This window comes from Sus scrofa, chromosome 13 (assembly GCF_000003025.6).
Source record: "Sus scrofa isolate TJ Tabasco breed Duroc chromosome 13, Sscrofa11.1, whole genome shotgun sequence".
In the NCBI taxonomy this organism is placed as follows: Eukaryota; Metazoa; Chordata; class Mammalia; order Artiodactyla; family Suidae; genus Sus; species Sus scrofa.
The window spans coordinates 1,516,216-1,535,563 of record NC_010455.5 but is presented as its reverse complement, the minus strand read 5'-3'; the positions used below and the strand labels follow the sequence as shown (position 1 = coordinate 1,535,563).

Sequence of the window (19,348 nt, the reverse complement as noted above, 5' to 3'; positions counted from 1 at the left end):
TCACATTCCACTGGGGCTAGGTTATTTTATTCTAGCCCTAGTAGAAATTCAGAACATCTATATTTATTAAATTAATATACTAAAATACATATGTATTGTAAGGAATTGGTAAATTCTTAAAGTAGTCGTGCCCTGGTAGTTTCTTTTTTTAAGCTTTTGCTCTGATGATACACAACTGTCTTATAAAACTGCTGTTTGCTGTTTGTTTTCACTTTCAGTTTAAAAATCCCCTTATTATGCTGCTTCTGGCCTCTGCAGTCATCAGTGTTTTAATGCATCAGTTTGATGATGCTGTCAGTATCACTGTGGTAAGAAAAAATATATACATTTTTAAACTGTTAGTTAATCATATAGATAAGGATTAACTTTTATCTTAGAAAATGAAGTGAGAAATGTTTCTTCAGGTTTTTTGGTTAAAATCCAAATTCTGGTTTTAGTTGTGATCTCAGGTAGTGTGTAATGTTCAAGGGTTGTGGTTGGCATGCCCAAAGGATTATTTAGCAATATGATAATTTCACAGATATGAAATATTTTATAATTATTTTCCAGTTAAATATTCAATTTATTTTACTTTCCAGTTGAGAATATGTTTTGATTAATTATGAATTAAAGCCTGACATTCTTGAAATTAAAAGTATTATTTAACAAAGCACCATATTTATTCATACATATTTACTGTATAAGATTTTATTCTTTCCAGCTAGGTTACTTTGGCTTTCATTTAGTTTCCTCATCATCTTTTTTTTCCTCTTGCCCCCTGTAGTATAAAAATTTAAAGCAAGTACAAGCATTGATTAAAGCAGGTGTGTTAACGCTGAAGAACATAGTATAAATGAGTGTAGAGCTTCGATTCTTGAACTCTTGCTTTTGCGGACTTCTGGAAGTCTCTGAGATTGTTTCAGGGAACATGTGAGGTTGTCAAAACTGTTTTCATAATACCAAATCAATGGCACGAAAGTGATGGCGGGTAACACTGTTAGAGCTTTGGCTTGAATCAAAATAATGGCTCCAAACCATCTAGCAATCATTGTTTTCTTTCATTGTTTCTCTTAGCAATGTTTTTGATAAAACAGTAAAAATTAATTTCATTAAATCTTGATTCTTAAGTACATACCTTTTTAATGTTCTGTATAGTGGAATGGGAAGTACATATTGAGGTATGATGATAATCTCAAGGAAAGGCCCTGTGCTGAGCTAAACTAGCCTTTTACCTGAAAGAATGACTGATAGACAACTTTGATTATTAAGACTTGGATAACTGGCATACTTTTTTTTTTTTTTTTTTGAAAGTGAGTGAAATGAACCTATTACTACAAGAAAAGTAACTGATACAATTTGTTAACGGTAAAATTTAAGCTTTCAAGTGATAATTAGAATTTTGCAAAAATTTTATGCACTATTTTATGCTGGATAGTATATGACTATTCTAATGAGTTTGGTAGTGATTTCATTGAATGTGATTTTTTAAATTTTTATGAAATGTGTCAACACTTGAAAGACATTGAATAACCAAGTGAATTAATCTTTTCTACTGATACAACATACTTGGTGATAAAAGATCCATTCAATATGCGAAAGAGATCAGTAGATTTTAATACATAATAGATTATGAAAAGTTCATTGATAAAGTTTTAGATTCTACATTGTAAATTATTTTAAAATAACTAACACTTGTCTAAGTAGTAGCTAAGAATAATATTCACAGTCGTCTGAGAAGGCTTTTAAAAATACTCCTCCCTTTTCCAGTAATATCTGTATGAGGCTGGATTTTCTTTGTATATACAAAAGATTGAATGTGGAGGCAGATTTGAGAATCTAGCTGTTTGTTAAAGCAGACAGTAAAGATAGGAAAATTGAAAACATTGCCACTTTTCTTACAAATTTTTTTGAGGGAGATAGATTTTTCATAAAAAATGTATGTGTTAACATGTAATGGGCTTATTATTTTTGTAGATGAGTTAAGTAGAAATTAAAACTGAGCAACTTAAAAAATATTTAATAATGGTAAATATCAGTAGCTGTAACATAAACAGCTGAGGATTGAGCTCATCTCCAGTTTGTAAGAGCATAAAAGGGATCCTAAGATCAGAGAGTTTGAGAAGCTGGGGAGTCAGGCCCTCTGTCAGCTGTGAGTTTCTTCCTTCCTAGGCCCAGAGGCAGAGTTCTGATTCCTTCCCCAGCTGCTGTGTGCTTAGTGCTGGTGTCTTGGGGCTGCAGATAGAGTCAGGAAAGTCGAGTATGATTAACAGCTATTTTAGAAATTACAGTGTCTGATTTAAAAGATTATTTCTTTGTTTTGTTTAGGCAATACTCATCGTTGTTACTGTGGCTTTTGTTCAGGTGAGTAAGTGGACTATTTTGACAACATAAAAATGCTATTTTAGTTAATTGCTTGAAAAAATTAAGGCGGCTTATGTTAAAATGTATAGTTTTGGGGGGATTGTTTTGTTGGTTAGAACAATTTGTTCTTTGTTTTTTGAAATAATTTCAGAAGCAGTGACCCTCCAAGGAAGTTTGTGGGACTCATTGACTTCTTTGATTTAGGTAGTGGCATGAATAAAATCTGGGTGTTTTTTTTTGTTTGTTTTTGTATGGTGTTAATGATATCTGAAGCAGATGGAAACAAAGTACAGTTACAGAAATAAAATCCACTATAGGCTTTTAAATTTTCCAGTTAAAAAATTGGTCCAGGGTTCAAATTCCTCATTTTTCAATGGAAGGAGATGTTTCTGATCTGTATTGAACTCTCTGTTCAGCATTGATATTGAAACAGTAAGGAAAATGTATGAAAAGGAATGTCTTTTTAAAAATTAGTGTGAATAATATGGGGATAATGTGTAGATTTCTGCTGACAAGTATGGACATTAATAAAAACATAGGCTTATATTTAGTTTCGTGTTTATTTAAATATCTGATAACTTAAGTTGGTTTTAGAACAATGTAGGTCTCATTTAATTTAGTTAAAGTTTTAAAGCATGGTTAGTAAGACTAGATGGATTATTCTAGTTAAGGGAAAAATGTACCATGTCATATGATCCTGAAGTTTGTGTTGTTTTGACTCTTAAGACTGTATTTTAAGTGGCTGTGGTTATTTTCACATGTGATTTATTCCTTGGGTATTTCCTATCATTATCCAGGCATTTTATAGTAATCTCTAATTTAGTCATTTGTTTCATGGTAACCCAGCATAGAAAAGCCAGTTGGAAGCAGATTATCTGCAGCAAGTTTGTGAATTCCATTAGTACACCATTAGGGATTCTGTATCTGGGGAATCCTCTTGCTTAGAACAGATAAGTTGCCTTAGGGCATATGAAGGGCTTAGTTTGGCAGAGGTCTTTCCAGGCTGGGCATCATTCATCGTAGCTATTTGTTTGCTCATGGGGCAGTATAACACAGTAGATCAGTAACTGGAACCCTCTTGCATCTTTAAGAAAGCCATAGATGTATGGAGTGGCTTGCTTCAGGATTCCTATGGTATCACTATGTAAGGAGACTTTAGTAGCTAGTTCTTTTGGTAAAAATACCCCCTACCCTCAAAAAAAAAAAAAAAAAAAAAAAAACAAAACAAAAAAAAAACCCACAAAATTGCTAATTTAACCTACTCAGTATAGGATTTTATACAAAGAGAGCATGTTACACACCTGAAATGGAATGGCTGAAACCATCTGCCGAATATCTTTTTTTTTCTTTTTGTGTTTTGTGTTTTTAGGGCCACACCCACGGCATATGGAGTTTCCTAGGCTAGGGGTCCAATCGGAGTTATAGCTGCTGGCCTCCGCCACAGCCACAGCAACATGGGATCTGAGCTGCGTCTGCAACCTACACCACAGCTCACAGCAATTCCGGATCCTTAACCCACTGAGCGAGGCCAGGGATCAAATGTGAGTCCTCATGGATGCTAGTCGGGTTCACTAACCACTGTGCCGAGACGGGAGCTCCGTCTTGTGATTTTGATCTTACTCTCATATTTGTTCCTCTTGCCCAAGTAAAGACTGATTTAGTTCTAAGTTATTCTTAAACAGTTTTGCATTTTCTATTTGAAAACATTTGTGATGGTATGACATTTTGATTAGTACCACACTGCAGTTATTTCAAAACACTCTCTGACTTTCGCACCTACTTTCCCTATTCCTCCCATTTTAACCTTAGATCGAAAGATTGGTGTGCTTTGTCTTAGAACAGACATAAGACAAAAATAGCAATGATAATGTGTGAAGCAAGACTGCCCATGGAAACTAAACTAGATAATGTAGTCAGAGGGCGAGTGTCTGTCCCTCAGCTACGATTATACAGATGGAGGGAGGCTAGAGCCTTCCAGAATTAGGGTTCTGAGCATTTCCCCTTCTGGGTAGTTCAGAGTCATGGGGAAAGTGTTTGTCTGGGTGGGGCTGCCACATCTCACTCCTTGTTTAACGCATTTGAAGCAGACTTACCTCACAAACCTTCACAGTGACCATGGCCTGAATCCTCAGTGTCAGTGTTGTTTGCAGTTCATTGTCTTTGACTTCCTTGGTCATTAAACACTAAACTAAATGTAAAATTGGCTTAATCATGAGGCTCAATGATCGTAACTTTTTTTTCCCCTTTGCATGGCCTCTCCTGTGGCATATGGAAGTTCCTGGGCTAGGGATCAAATTGGAGCTATAGCTGCAGGCCTACACTACAGCCACAGTAATGCGTGGAGCCGAGCCACAGCTGTGACCTACGCCACAGCTAGCAGCAATGCCAGATCCTCCGCCCACTGAGTGAGGCCATGGATCAAACCTGCATCCTCACGGAGACTATGTTGGGTTCTTAACCCACTGAGCCACAATGGGAACTCCTGATCTTAACTTTTAATGACTGAAAATTATATACTCTTTGGACACAGTAATCAGTTTTCATTATTTTCTTATAAATAACTTGACCTTAGGTTAGCACACTGAAATTAAACTGGGAGTACTTAATTATCAAAATGTTTATTAGTTCACTACAATTTAACATTGTTTAATAAGGGACAAGCTTTTATGTGTAGGAAAGTGAAAGTGCACATAAGGAAAAGATAACAATTGAGGGAGATTTTAAAATAATGATCAAGGTCAAATATTTAAGTTTAACATGGCATATGTACTTAGGAATGTACATATTTGCATCTCACTATAAATGTATTTTCTTAATATTCCTTTTTTTTTTAATAGGAATATCGTTCAGAAAAATCTCTTGAAGAACTAAGTAAACTTATGCCACCAGAATGCCATTGGTATGATTCTTGTTCCTGATACACATTTCTACGTATTGAATTGAGTGTGACTAGTACAATAAACATGTGGCCAAGGTAGAAACCGTTAATCTGACATGAAGAATTCACACTCTGTTCAGTATAGCAAAACTTTAAAACTTTAGTTCCTTCTAAGAAGTTTTGTGAGATATGGATTTGTTCAGCAGATGCTTTTTTGTGTGTGACTATGTGCCAAGCATTGTTGTGGGCACAGTGATACTAATCAGACAGATCCAGGTGATTCAGAAGGGTTGCTGCAGTTTTCTAATTTTTTTTTTTTTTTTTCAGTTTTCACATTTTGCATTTGAACAACTAGTCAGTTTTTCCAGAGCTTTTTTTTCTTTATTAAATCATCTGAGCATCTTAATTACCAAGAGCTCAAAAATAAATCTTTTCATGGTTTCTGTAATTGACTTTCCTCCTTAGAAATGGTGATAATACTGTATATATATTTTCCCTCAGGCAAGTCTCCTGGAAGCAATTTTTTAAAATAAGTGACCTGGCTTGCTTTCTTCAGCTGTGGTTGTTTCTGTTTCATGTTACAGTGTGCGTGAAGGAAAATTGGAACATACGCTTGCACGAGACTTGGTTCCAGGTGATACGGTTTGCCTTTCTGTTGGGGACAGAGTTCCTGCTGACTTGCGCTTATTTGAGGTGAGTGTGGTATCCTAGTTTGTTTGGGCTGCTATAACAAAATAACACAGAAATTTACAATGGTTCTGAGGCACCAGCATAGTTGCATCCTGGTGAGGGCCCTCTTTGTGGTTCATGGCTGGTGCCTTCTCCCTGTGTCCTTACATAGAGGAAGGATCTAGAGAATTCTCTGGGGTCTCTTATGACAGCACTAATCCATTCGTGCGGGCTCGCTCCACCCTCATGGCCTAAGCACCTCTGAAAGGTCCCACTTCCTAATACCATCTCTTGGGAGTTAGGATCTCAATATAAGAATTTGGGCCACTGGTGGCCTATCTGTGAAAAGAAAAGTACTTGGATGTAGATTTAGGGTGTCTAAACACTTTTAAGGATTAACATCGTTAACGTGAACATTTGGTTTTCTAGTTTATAAAGTGACATATCTTAATTATATATTTTTTTTCTTAAAATGTGTCTGTCTTTCCCATGGAGTCTTTTGAGGTGTCCATTTAGTGAATTGGCAAGTCTTTATGGAAATGAGTGTTAGGCCTTGTGGGAGATACAAAGATGGTGTGATAGAATTCTTGCCTCAAGGAGTAGACTTGGTGTACACAAATCACTCACCGTAAAATAGAATAGAACCTGGAAATTGGAAGAGAAGTACAAAGAATGGCATATGAAAATTTAGAGAAGGGAGAGGTTAACTTCTGATTTGAGTGAAATGAGACAAGGCCTCAGGCAACATTGCCTTGGTGGTGAAAGGTAGCACTGGACAGAGGTAGAGCAGCAGCAGTGTTTAGTTCATGTGAATGTTCTAGTATGTGATACAGCTGGAGTATGTTAAAGGTAGGAATGTGGGGTAGAATCAGAATCAGGAAGGCGGGGCTTTGGTTACAAAGCTCCACTTCCGATTTCATTGGTTGGGATTTAGCTCTGAAGGTCATATCCAGCTGGCAGGTGATGTTCCCTTCATCTTACTGTCATGTGTAGGGTAAATTGCAGGGATGGGAAATGGGAGGTAGTAAGAAGCTCTTGTAGCCCGTTAGCATCTTTTTTACTCATTTCTTATTTCTTCCTCCTATTCCTGATATTTAGTTTATGACAAGACCTTGAATTAGTCTTTCTTAGAGATGTGGTAAGCCTGTCACTTGATATAAATCGTCTTCCCCTCCCTCAGAGAGCCCTAATTTATTCTAGAGTGCCTCTCTTCTAATTTAGAGGCAGACCTTTCAGTGGGATGGTCAGAATATGCTGTTTCCCTCCCATTGTCTGAACCTTTTTTTTTTTCCGCTTTTTGCTTTTTAGGGCTGCACCCATGGCATATGGAGGTTCCCAGCTGGAGCTATAGCTGCTGGTCTACACCACAGCTACAGCAGTGCAGCATCTGAGCCACGTCTGTGACCTAACACCACAGCTCATGGCAACGCCGGCATCTTAAACCACTGATGGAACCTGGGATCAAACCTGCAGCCTCACAGTTCTAGTCTGATTTGTTTCTGCTGCACCACCAATGGGAACTCCTGGATTGGTACATCTTTTATCCATTTATGTTTATTGAAGACTTACTGTGACTTTAATAAGAGCGAGTTTTGACGCTGTAAACATTAAAAGTATATGCTTTGTGGAGTAATTGATTAATTGTGATTGTTTTCCCCCTACTTGTTAACTTTTCAGACACTTCATCAGCTCATGTTTTATTTGGCAGTATTTGTTCCAGTTAGCACTTTACAAATATGGTTGAACATCTTTAATTTCCTGTCTCTTCTCTGCCCTATTCATTTTACCTACTACCCGGTACCACAGGCAAGTTTTTGCAGCTACTTTGACAGTAGATTGAGACAACTTTCCTGAATGAGTTGAGTTTTTCGTGCTGCTTCTAGATTTAAATGTACTGACTTAAGACATAAGAAAGCTGATAAGGTCAATTTCTCTTTTGGATACAAAGGTAGGTTACTAGCTTTTTGTAATTAAATTGGCTTATTGGAGTGTTGTTTGCTGAATTTGGCTGTGGTGAATGATTGTCTAGCTGGCTTTTTGATATTACTCCATGAAACAAACTCTTCATTAGGGTATAAAGGAAATGGAAGACTCCATAGATAGCCTTAGGATATTGTTATTTTTTGTTTTGTTTTGATATGTTTTTGCTTTTTTTTGTTGCTCTTGTGGCATATGGAAGTTCCAGGCTAGGGGGTTGAATTGAGGCTATAGCTACCAGTCTATACCACAGCCACAGCAAATCTGAATCTGAGCCACGTCTGTGACCTACACCACAGCTTAAGAAAACACCAGGTCCTTAACCCACTGAGTGAGTCCAGGGATCAAAGTCGTGCATACTGTTAGGATTCGTTACCACTGAACCATAGTGAACTCCCTTGGGATGTTATTAATTTCTCAGATAAAGCAATTAGTAATGTTTTATTTCACTGGAAAAAGCAATCCCCAGGACTTCTGCAATGTAGTTCTCTTCTTGTGGACTTGGCCCCAATCCAGGGCTTCCAAGTTGGCATTGTCATTGCTGCAACTCTAGAGTTCCTCCTGTCATAGTTTCAGTGGTTTGGATTTTGGCCATAAATCTTGCCTGGGCCTTCAGTAGCATCTTGTCAGTCAATGACCTGACTGCTATATAACTTTTATCTGGTATTTTCTGGCTGTGTCTTAAGTTTGTTCAGGCTGCTTTAAGATACTGTACACTGGGTAGCTTAACAGACATTTATTGCTTATGGTTCTAAAGGCTGGGAAGTCCACAATCAGGGTCTAGCTGGTGAGGGCTCTTTTCTTGTCTCCCAGTCTTTTTGCTTTGTCTTTACATGGTAAAGGGAATGATCTCTGTCTCTCCCTTTTATAAAGCCACTAATCCTTTTATGAGGGCCTCACCCACGTGACCTTGTCTAACCCTGATTACCTCCTAAGGCCCCATCTCCAGTATCATCACACTACATTGGAGATTAACTTCAACTTGATTTTTAGGGGTATACAATTCAACCTACAGCAGACTGGGACTATCATTTGTAAGACACTTTTTAAAGAATACTAGGAGTGCTAACTTAAGGATTTCTGTATTTTTTTCCCTTGCTTGAGTCAGTTTTCCATAGCTAACGAACAAACCATAATCTGTTGGTTGCAGTAACCTTACTAACATAGGAACCTTAGAATTATTATTTTGAGCTAGGACAGAGAAACTTAGAGGAATTGAGCTATAGGCATGTTTTCTAGTTTTTTCCCCTGAGGATTTTTAATTTTTAACAGTATTTAAAAGGCACCTTTGGCCAGTTAATTGGTGGTAACCAAAAATTAGTCAGACAATGACTTTAGATGAAGCATTCGTATAGTTTGTATATACTTGGTAACAGTATATTTTGCCTTTTTGGAAGCAAAACATATTTCCATAATGTTCCAGGTAAAGTCTATTTCAATATTTGAACAGAGAATTCTTTGTAAGCGAAAACAATATAGGAGTCAGAGGAAAAAGGGTTTCTTTTATCTGTTGAGAATATTTTACTTTTTTTAGCTAGTACTTTCTAACTAAGCCCAACACATTGCCTGAAATGTAACAAGATTTTCTTTCACTTGGAGTTCTGGATATTTAATTCTGTTGACACTTTCTTTTGTGGCTCATATGCTTAGGGTTATTCGTCTTACTGTCCTTTAAAACTGTCTTTAAGATCTATACACAGAGTATAGTTGCCATCTTTTTTTCCCCCAAAACCCAATTTTTGATAGGATAATTTTCTAAATGTATCACACCTCTTTTAAAAAGCTACCCCTTACATGGTTGAGATCCAGAAAGCCATTTTTATGACACTAGATTATTAGACCATTAAACTTGGTAGAGGGTTATTTCCACCAGAAGTCAAAGTCTGCTGGGCCAAGCTTGGAAGTCTAAACTTGGCATCTCACACACACACACACACACACACACACACACACACACACACACACCAGTAATCCATGCACTTTGTTAGGTGGTAGTTTGGCTCAGTGAGTAGTTTTTGGTATCTTTATTTTATTATTTTATTTTTTGTCCTTTTTTTAAAATTAGGGTTGCACCTGCAGCATATGGAGATTTCCAGGCTAGGGGTCAGATTGGAGTTGCAGCTGCTGGCCTGTGTCACAGCCAGAGCAGCACCTGAGCCGTGTCTGCGACCTACACTACAGCTCACGGCAACTCTGGATTCTTAACCCACTGAGCGAGGCCAGGGATCAAACCCGAATCCTCGTGGGTACTAGTTGGATTTGTTTCTGTTGAGCCATGATGAGAATTCCAGTTTTTGATGTCTTTAGGGTTGTTTCTTCCTATTCTTTAGTTCCCAGGGCAAGTAAAAACCAAAGATAATGAGTGGTGGATCATGTACAGATCTACTTTGGCTACATGCCAACTGAAGGAGTCAGAGATAGCCTCTGACTGAAACCTTAGATAGACATTAGATCACATTCTTGCACACCCTTTTGTTAATAACTCCTAGCAAGCAGCTTCCTCTCTGTTGGGTAACTCCATTAGTGGAGCTGTCTTTCTGTGTCAGCATTCTGACACCCTGAGTTACAAAATAAATTTTCTATGTACTCAATGAAAAATGTGATATTCAGACAAAACTCAGATTCTGATTTGGTTTCCTATGCTTTTTTTCAAAAAACATTTTTTTTTCAAACATGTGCTAACATTTGGTAGCATGTAGTGATATTTTAGTCTCTGGGTTTTTTTGTTTTTTTCCTTTCTTTTTATGGCTGCAGCTGCAGGCGTACGCCAGATCCTTAGCCCACTGAATAAGGTCAGGGATTGAACATGCATCTTCACAGAGACTATGTTGGGTTCTTAACCCACTGAGCCACAACAGGAACTCCAGTAGTGATATTTAAAATGATAGGCAATTTTGGCAAAATGTAATCCCTCTCTTTAGAAATCAGTCTGTAATTCAATAAATACTTGAGTACTGTGTATAAAATACTGTACAAGGCTTCAAGGCTAGAAAGTGAAAAAGACATGCAATGGTTTTGTGCCCTTTCTACTGAGAGACACCAGCTTGCAAACAGTAAATCAAAGAATAAAATGTGTCTGCTTATGGAATGATTTGACCTTGTGAGTTTAGGTAAGCTACTTACTATTTTCAGACCTTAGCTTTCTTACTAATGCATCCTAACTTTGAATATGCATAATTGGAATCATCTGGGTTCTGTTTTGGCAGGTGAGGGTTGGGGCTGGGATTCGGCATTCCTGAGTAGCTCTTAGTCTCTGCCAAAAGTACTGGTATGTCCACCACATATTAAAATATTTTTTTAGGAGTTCCCATCATGGCTCATGAACCTGACTAATATCCATGAGGATGTGGGTTCCATCCCCGGCCTTCCTTAATGGGTTAAGGATCTGGTGTTGCCATGGGCTGTGGTGTAGGTTGCAGATGTGGCTTAGATCCCGAGTTACTGTGGCTGTGGTGTAGGCCAGCAGCTACAGCTCCAATTCGACCCCTGGCCTGGGAACCTTCATATGCTGTGGGTGTGCCCTAAAAAGACAAAAATTTTTTTGTTAAAGACAGCTTTGTTGAGATATGTAATTCACATTCCAAACAATTTACACATTTGAAATATACCATTCAGTGCATACAGTGGTTTTGAGAGTTGTACAACCATTAGCACAGTCTAACTGTAGAACATTCTCATCACTCCAGAAAGAAAACCCTTCCCTTATAGCACTCACTGTATTCTTCACTCTGCCCTAGAGCCTGAAAGCCACTAATCTGCTTGTTTTGTCTATATTCATGTACCTGTTCTGGATGTTTCATATAAATGGAATTATACACTATATGGTTTTTTGTATCTGGCCTTTCTCAACTAACCCAGTGTTTTCAAGGTTCATCATGTAGCATATATCATTACTTCATTGCTTTTTATTGTCAAATATCATTCCATTGTATGGATATACTATGCAATGGTGAATCCATTTATACTTATAGAATTTCTGGTAGAGAAAGTCTTTCTTGTGCCATTTTGATATTTGTTTTCTATATGTGTTACCTTTTTAATATTTCTGACTTCTTTCAGAAGTCCCTCCTTTTTCTGTTTGATTCAGTTTTTTAAAAGTATGCTTTGGGAGTTCTCATTGTGGCACAGCAGAAACCAATCCGACTAGTATCCATGAGGATGTGGATTTGATCCCTGGCCTGGCTCAGTGGCTCGGGGTTCTGGCATTGCCTTGAGCTGGGGTGTATGTCAAAGACGAAGCTCAGATTGTGAGTTGCTGTGGCTGTGTCATAGACCAGCAGTTGTAGCTCTGATTTGACCCCTAGCCTGGGAACTTCCATATGCCGCGAGTGCAGCCCTGAAAAGCAAAAAAAAAAAAAAAAAAAAGTATACTTTGATTACCTCCTCAATTCTTTTTTCTGTATATATATATTTTTACTTATTTTCTTAGTGGTTATCATAGAGATTACAGTTAACATTTTAAATTTTAACAATGCACTTTGAAATGATACCAACTTCAATAGCATAAAAAACTTTGCTCCTATATAGCTTACTTTTCCAGCCACCTTTATGACATCACAAATGACATCTTTATACACCATGTGTCCATTAACATAGATTTGTAAGTGTTTTACATATTTATCTTTTAAATTAAAATAAATAGAGGAATTGCAGACTCAAAAAGCAATAACCAGTACAGCTACCTTTACTGGAAATAAATAAACATTTATTTATTTATTTAACCTACACACCACACACACACACACACACACACACACACACGGTATTCTTTATTGTAAATTATGAATAGCAAATTAATTTTCAGGTAATACTTTCATTGATTTTGTTTTGTTTTTGTTTTTGTTTGTGGGTGTGCCCCCAGCATGTGGAAGTTCCCAGGCCAGGGATTGAACCTGTGCCTTGACAAGTGACCCAAGCTGCTGCAGAGACAGTGCTGGATCCTTAACTGTGCTACAAGGGAACACCAACTTTTTGTTTTCATTGACATAGAATTGATATAAAATAAGTTTCAGCTGTTCATCTTTATAATTTAACACATACATACACTGCAAAATGATCCCCACCAAAGGTCTGGTTATCACCCATTATCATACAGTTGATCCCCTCATCCCTTTTGTCCACTCCCAAACCCCCTTCTGGTAACCACCAGTCTGTTTTCTGTATCTGTGAGTTTGTTTTTGTTTTGTGTGTGTGTGTTTAAGATTCCATATCTGAGTGAAATCATATGCTATTTGTCTTTTTCTCTGACTTATTTCACTTATCATAATATTCTCAGTGACCATCCGTGTCGTTGCAAATGGCAAGATTTCATTCCTTTTTGTGTAGCTGAGTACTATTCCTCTGTGTGTGTGTGTGTGTGTGTGTGTGTGTGTGTTGTTTCATCACATCATCTTTATCCAGTAATCTATCACTTAAGGTGTTTCCATATCTTGGCTATTGTAAAAAATGATGCAGTGAACACATGGATGCATATATCTTTTCAAATTAGTGTTTTTGTGTTCTTTGGGTAAATACCCAGAAATGGAATACATAGCTTCTTCATCATATGGTAATTCTGTTCTTAATTTTTTGAGCAATCTTAGTAGCTACATGAATTTACATTTCCTACCAACAGTATGAGGGTCTTCTTTCCTCTGCATCCTTGTCAGCACTTGTTATTTCTTTTTTTTTTTTTTTTTTGGTCTTTTTACCTTTTCTAGGGCTGTTCCTGCTGCAATATGGAGGTTCCCAGGCTTGGGTCTAATCGGAGCTGTAGCCACCGGTCTACACCAGAGCCATAGCAACTCGGGATCCGAGCCGCGTTGTGACCTACACCACGGGTCACGCAATGCCGGATCGTTAACCCACTGAGCAAGGGCAGGGATCAAACCCACAATATCCTGGTTCCTTGTCAAGATTCGTTAACCACTGCGCCACAACGGGAACTCCAGCACTTGTTATTTCTTATCTTTTTGAGAATAGGTATTTTGACAAGTCGTAGGTGATATCTCATAGAGGTTTTTTTTTTTTTTGTCTTTTTGCCATTTCTTGGGCTACTCCTGCGGCATATGGAGGTTCCCAGGCTAGGGGTCTAATTGGAGCCGTAGCCACCAGCCTACGCCAGAGCCACAGCAACGCAGGATGTGAGCTGCGTCTGCGACCTACACCACGGGTCACAGCAATGCCGGATCGTTAACCCACTGAGCAAGGGCAGGGACCGAATCCGCAACCTCATGGTTCCTAGTCGGATTCATTAACCACTGCGCCACGACGGGAACTCCTCATAGAGATTTTGATTTGCATTTTCCTACCAGTTAGTGATGTTGATCTTTTCATGTGCCTGTTGGCCATCAGTTTCTCTTTTTTGGGAAAATACCAATTCAGATTCTCTGTCCATTTTTTATTAGTTTTGGTTTTTGTTGTTATTCTTCTTGTTTTTACTGAAATGTATTTCTTCAATGGTTTTAAGTTACTTTCTACTCTCGTTTCAGCTGGAAGGACTTTCTCTTAGCATTTCTTGTTTGACATAGCTGCTACTGATGAATTCTCTTAGCTTTTGTTTAATCGGGAATGACTTAATTTTCCTCTCATTTTTTAAAGAAAGTTTTAATGGATATAAAATTCTCCTTGATTTTTTTTTCCCCTTGGACTTTAAATATTTCCATGATTCTGTCTTTCAGCAGTTTTAGTGTAGATGTCTATTAGTTTATCCTATTTGGTGGGTATTTGGCATCTTTGATGTATGGATTCATGTCTTTCATTTAATTTAGGACGTTTTCATCTATTATTTCTTCAGATATTATTTCTGCCCATTTCTAGTCCCCCCCAGAACTCCCATAATGCTTATTATAAATGGTATGTCTGATGGTATTCTGCAGATACCCTAGGCTTTGTTCAATTTCCATCATTTTCTTTTTTTCTCTATCCTTCAGACAGGTTAATTTCAATTTCTCTATCTTTCGGTTTGCTTATTTTTTCTCCTCTTTGTTCATATCTGCTGCTGAACCCCTCTAGTGAAATTTTCATTTCATTTATTGTGTTTTTCAGTATCAGGATTTCTATATGTTTATTTTTTATAATTTCTTTCTCTGTATTGACACCCTCTTTTTGTTGATTAATTGCATTCCTGATTTTCTATAGTTTCCTTTAGTTTGTTGAGCACATTTAAGATGGTTGGCTTAAAGAATTTTTTTTTTTTGCTTTTTAGGGCCATACCTGCAACATATGGTAGTTCCCAGGCTAGGGGTCTAATCAGAGTTATACCTGCCAGCCTATGCCACAGGCACAGCAACACCAGATCCTTAACCCACTGAGCAACCTCATAGTTCCTAGTTGGATTCGTTTCCACTGTACCACAATGGGAACTCCAATTTAAAGTATTTCTAGTAAGTGCAGTGTCTGGCCTTCCTCAGGGATGGTTACTGCCATTTTATTTTTTTCTGTAAATGGACCATATTTCCCTATTTCTTTGTATTCTTTGTAATTTTTTCGTTGTTGAAAACAATATATTTTGAGTATTGTGTTATTTTAACTGTACATCAAATTTGCTCCTTCCTTAGGGTTTATTGTTTCTGATTGTTGAGGCCTGCAGTAGTAGTTCAGTTTGTTCAGTGACTTTTCCAAATTATTTTTACAAAGATTGTGTTCCTTGTGTGTGGTCACTGAAGTTTCTGTTCCATTATCCTAAGAGTTAACCTTATCCATCTGAAGCCTAAAAAAGGGTGGGGGAGAAATGTGCCATTCTTCTGGCATTTTCAGCTTTTCTCTGAGCTGGGGCACTTAAGCAATGAGCCAGGCTACCTACTCTAACTTCACCTTCACCCTCTGATTGTGCCACATCCACAGATCTACAAGGCTAAAGTCTTAGTTCTTTCCTGAGTATGCAACTGGTTCTGGCATGCTGTGTGTGTGTGTGTGTGTGTGTGTGTGTGTGTGTGTGTGCACGCGCGCGCATGCTTTTTTAGGGCCGCACCCACTGCATATGAATGTTCCCAGACTAGGGGTTGAATTGGAGCTGCTGCTGCAAGCCTATACATAAACCACAGCAATGCCAGATCCGAGCCTCATCTGCAACCTACGCCATAGCTCATGGCAATGCCAGATCCTTAACCCACTGAACAAGGTCAGGGATTGAACCTGCATCCTCATGGATACTAGTTGGGTTCTTAACACACTGAGCCACAACAGGAACTCCATCTGGCATGCATTTTCACTCAGATTTCCCTGATATGTGTGGTGGCTCTTCAAAACCTTTATTCCCTCAAGGAACTTCCACCTCAGTCTCTTCCTTTTCAGTCTTTTGAGTGTGTCCGCTGCTTGCCCTCTTCTCTGTCCTTTACCTGCTAGTATATATCTTTATTCTTTAGGCAGATGCCTTTAAAGCCACTCTAACTGGAGTCGGGAAGTGAAATAAAGATCAGCTTTTGCACCAGTCTTTTAGAGAGTTTCCAGATATATTAAAAAAAGCAACTACAGTGTATTAAGAAAAGTGTCCATATTAGCTTCTTGCCTGTTAGTAAGCTGCATGAGGAACAGAAGTTTCCATCTTCACAACTATTGCTGCTTCCCTTGGGAATGGGGAACAGTAGACAGGCAAAGGAAAATGCCACAGTGTTTTCTTACTGAAGTTCAGCCACTTTTTTCTTTTTTAAGCATTTCCCTGGTTGTTTTGAGTTTTTAATTCCAGAGTTCACTCTGACAGTTTTTGCCAGCTCGTGATTGTTTCAGTGAAGGGACCAATTGTTTAACTGCCCTACTCCATTATTTTCTGTGATGTTACTTCTGAGTTGTAAATTTTCATATTGACTTAAGTGGGTTTTTTTTGGCAGGTATATTTGATAATTGATTTATACTATGTTGCCTCCCCATTAGTTATCGCTGGAACTTTATTTTTAGATTTCTGAATTACTAAACTTAAACATGAAAAAAAAAAAACTTAAACATGCACTTGTAAAAAAGCAATTTATAAATGTCTTAGGAAGTAGAGATTTTAAATTAACTGTTAGAAGAAATTGAATAGAATATTGGAGAAGGTATATGATATATTTGTGAAATTGCAGACATCATCTATCAGTAAAAGCTGTTTGACATAATCATGTTTGACTTTGGAAAAGATGTATTTTTCTTTTATATACTATACAACTGAGAAAACTATTCCATACTTGAAAGAATAGGAGTGTTAATTTTTAAGACTGTAAACTTGGGCTCCACTTAGTGTTTTGTTGTCTGATTTGTTTAGTGGTTAAAAAGCATTGTGAGCTGAGGAGTGTTACTCATTTTAAAAAGCTGAAGAAAAAACTTTTTTTTTCTCATTAGGTCACTAGAATTTTAGGAAGACAATATGAGTGGTTTAGAAGGGAGGCTTAGTGTATTTAAGATTTTCATTTCATGTTAGTAAGAAGGGACTTTCCCAAAAATAGATCCCTCCTGTAATTTTGTTCCTTTTAATAGTCTTAGTGAAATATTGTACAAGTCATTGTTAACTGAATTTAAATTATTGCCTTTTATTGTTATTATTATTTCTTTTTGTCTTTTAGGGCCATACCTGCAGCATATGGAGGTTCTCAGGCCAGAGGTTAAATCAGATATGTAGCTGCCAGCCTAGACCAGAGCCACAGCACTGCTGGATCGGAACTGCAGCTACAGCTACAGCCTTCACTACAGCTCATGGCAACAACGGATCCTTAACCCACTGATCGAGGCCAGAGATCGAACCCGCTTCCTCGTTGATGCCAGTTGGGTTTGTTAACTGCTGAACCATGATGGACACTCCAAATTATTGCCTTTAAATTATGGGCAACTTGATTAGGTTGACTTAGAGTCTTATGTCAGAGTGTGCAAACATTTACCATGGGATAAAATTCATGTAGCCTTTTCAATAATTTATAATGGTTAGTTGGACTTTGATTAGATATTAATAAGCTAGAGCTCATGAAGAGTTTTAATTATATTTTCCTTCATTTGAATAAACAGTAAGAGGACTCTCACTATATAAGAACATAAGTAAGAAATTGTATCATGATTAGGTAGCTGGAGACAAATAATTTGCAAGATTCATTTCTGGGGAAAGAAATCGATTTCTGATGTCTTTTTAATTCTAGACTAGAGGTGATTAACCTAACAGCATACAGTGTACCAAGATGTTCATTAGTTTAAGAACTTATTTGTAGCTCCCAGTTGTACCATATTAACTAAGTTTTTTAAGCACTTTTTGCTTTTCAGAAAACCTGTGTGACTTTGGCATTTACCTTCTTTTTGCCAAATGTTTCGTGGGAATAATTCTGTGAATTTTTTTCAACCATTTTAAATCTGTAATTGTTAAATATTCAGATTGTGGATTATGTGTGCATCGTTTTTTTTTTTTTTTTAGGCTCATGGCATATGGAAGTTCCCAGGCTAGGGGTGGAATCGGGGCTGCAGCTGCTGGCCTATACTATAGCCACAGCAACACCAGATCTGAGCCACATCTTCGACCTACACTGCAACTCCGGACAATGCTAGATCCTTAATCCACTGAATGGGGCCAGGGATCAAACCCACACCCTCATGAATACTAGTTGGGTTCATTACCACTGAGCCACAACGGGAACTCCTCATGCTGCATCCTGATTCTTATTTATATTCTGCCTTTTGAACTGTGTTGTGTCTTATTTACACCTCCGCCATAATGCCTGAAGAAAAATGAAGAAGTGAAACATAATGTTTCTCTATTAACAGCTTGTCTGAAGATTTTATGTTTAAACTTGGCTGATTCTTTGATTTCATCTTATCCTATCTTTCTCTCATGAATACAATGAATCAATGATTTGAATATCTTTCTTCTCAGATGAATTAAATTCTGACATTGTTAAACCGTAATAAATTAGGCTTGCCTATCGTATTAAGTACTACCCTTCTTAGAATTGACTTCCCCTCACTCCCTCAAAACTGCTTCCTGTGAAAACTTGCAGTCACCCGAAGAGAAACTAACTTGTATCTTAGATATATTCTTGTTCAAGAGATAGTTGAGATCTTTTCTACATTGTATGATTTAGACAGATTACACTGATTATATGTTAATAATTTTAAGTTTTACAAATTTATAATTACATAGAAAAAAGATAAAAAAGAAAAAAAGATAAAAAAAGATAAAGCCCTCTTTTATTCCACGTTAGATTGTATACTAAGGGCTGATTGCTGTTGTACAAAAAAATAACATGCCTCTTTTCTGTAGAAAAACCTGATTTGAATAAAAATTCTTATTCTCTTAAATGGTTATTGGATGGCTAAGGCTGACACTGGAGAACTGGGTCCCTGACAGAGCCAATAAAACTATGCTTCCCTCTTTTTAAAAAGTCAGATTTTAAAAAATATTCCTTGTCCCTGTAGACAGCCTCTTAATGTTAGGATTTATCCATGTTTCAGATTTACGTTTAAAGTAAAAAGTCATCATTGGGAAAATATAAATTTCACCTTTCTTACAGAAAAAGGAGTTTTATAGATGTATACAAGTTTTTGTCTGTTTTT

The 19,348-nt window shown here is 37.4% G+C and overlaps 1 protein-coding gene across 1 annotated transcript in view; it reads left to right on the top strand.

The window, feature by feature from the left end:
• Window positions 1-19,348, top strand: part of ATP2C1 (ATPase secretory pathway Ca2+ transporting 1) — a 118,474-nt gene that overhangs the window by 44,472 nt on the left and 54,654 nt on the right. Inside the window, 4 exon segments of the mRNA XM_013990075.2 lie at window positions 219-308; window positions 2,305-2,340; window positions 5,178-5,239; window positions 5,803-5,911. Of these exon segments, the coding sequence (XP_013845529.2) occupies window positions 219-308; window positions 2,305-2,340; window positions 5,178-5,239; window positions 5,803-5,911 (297 nt within the window).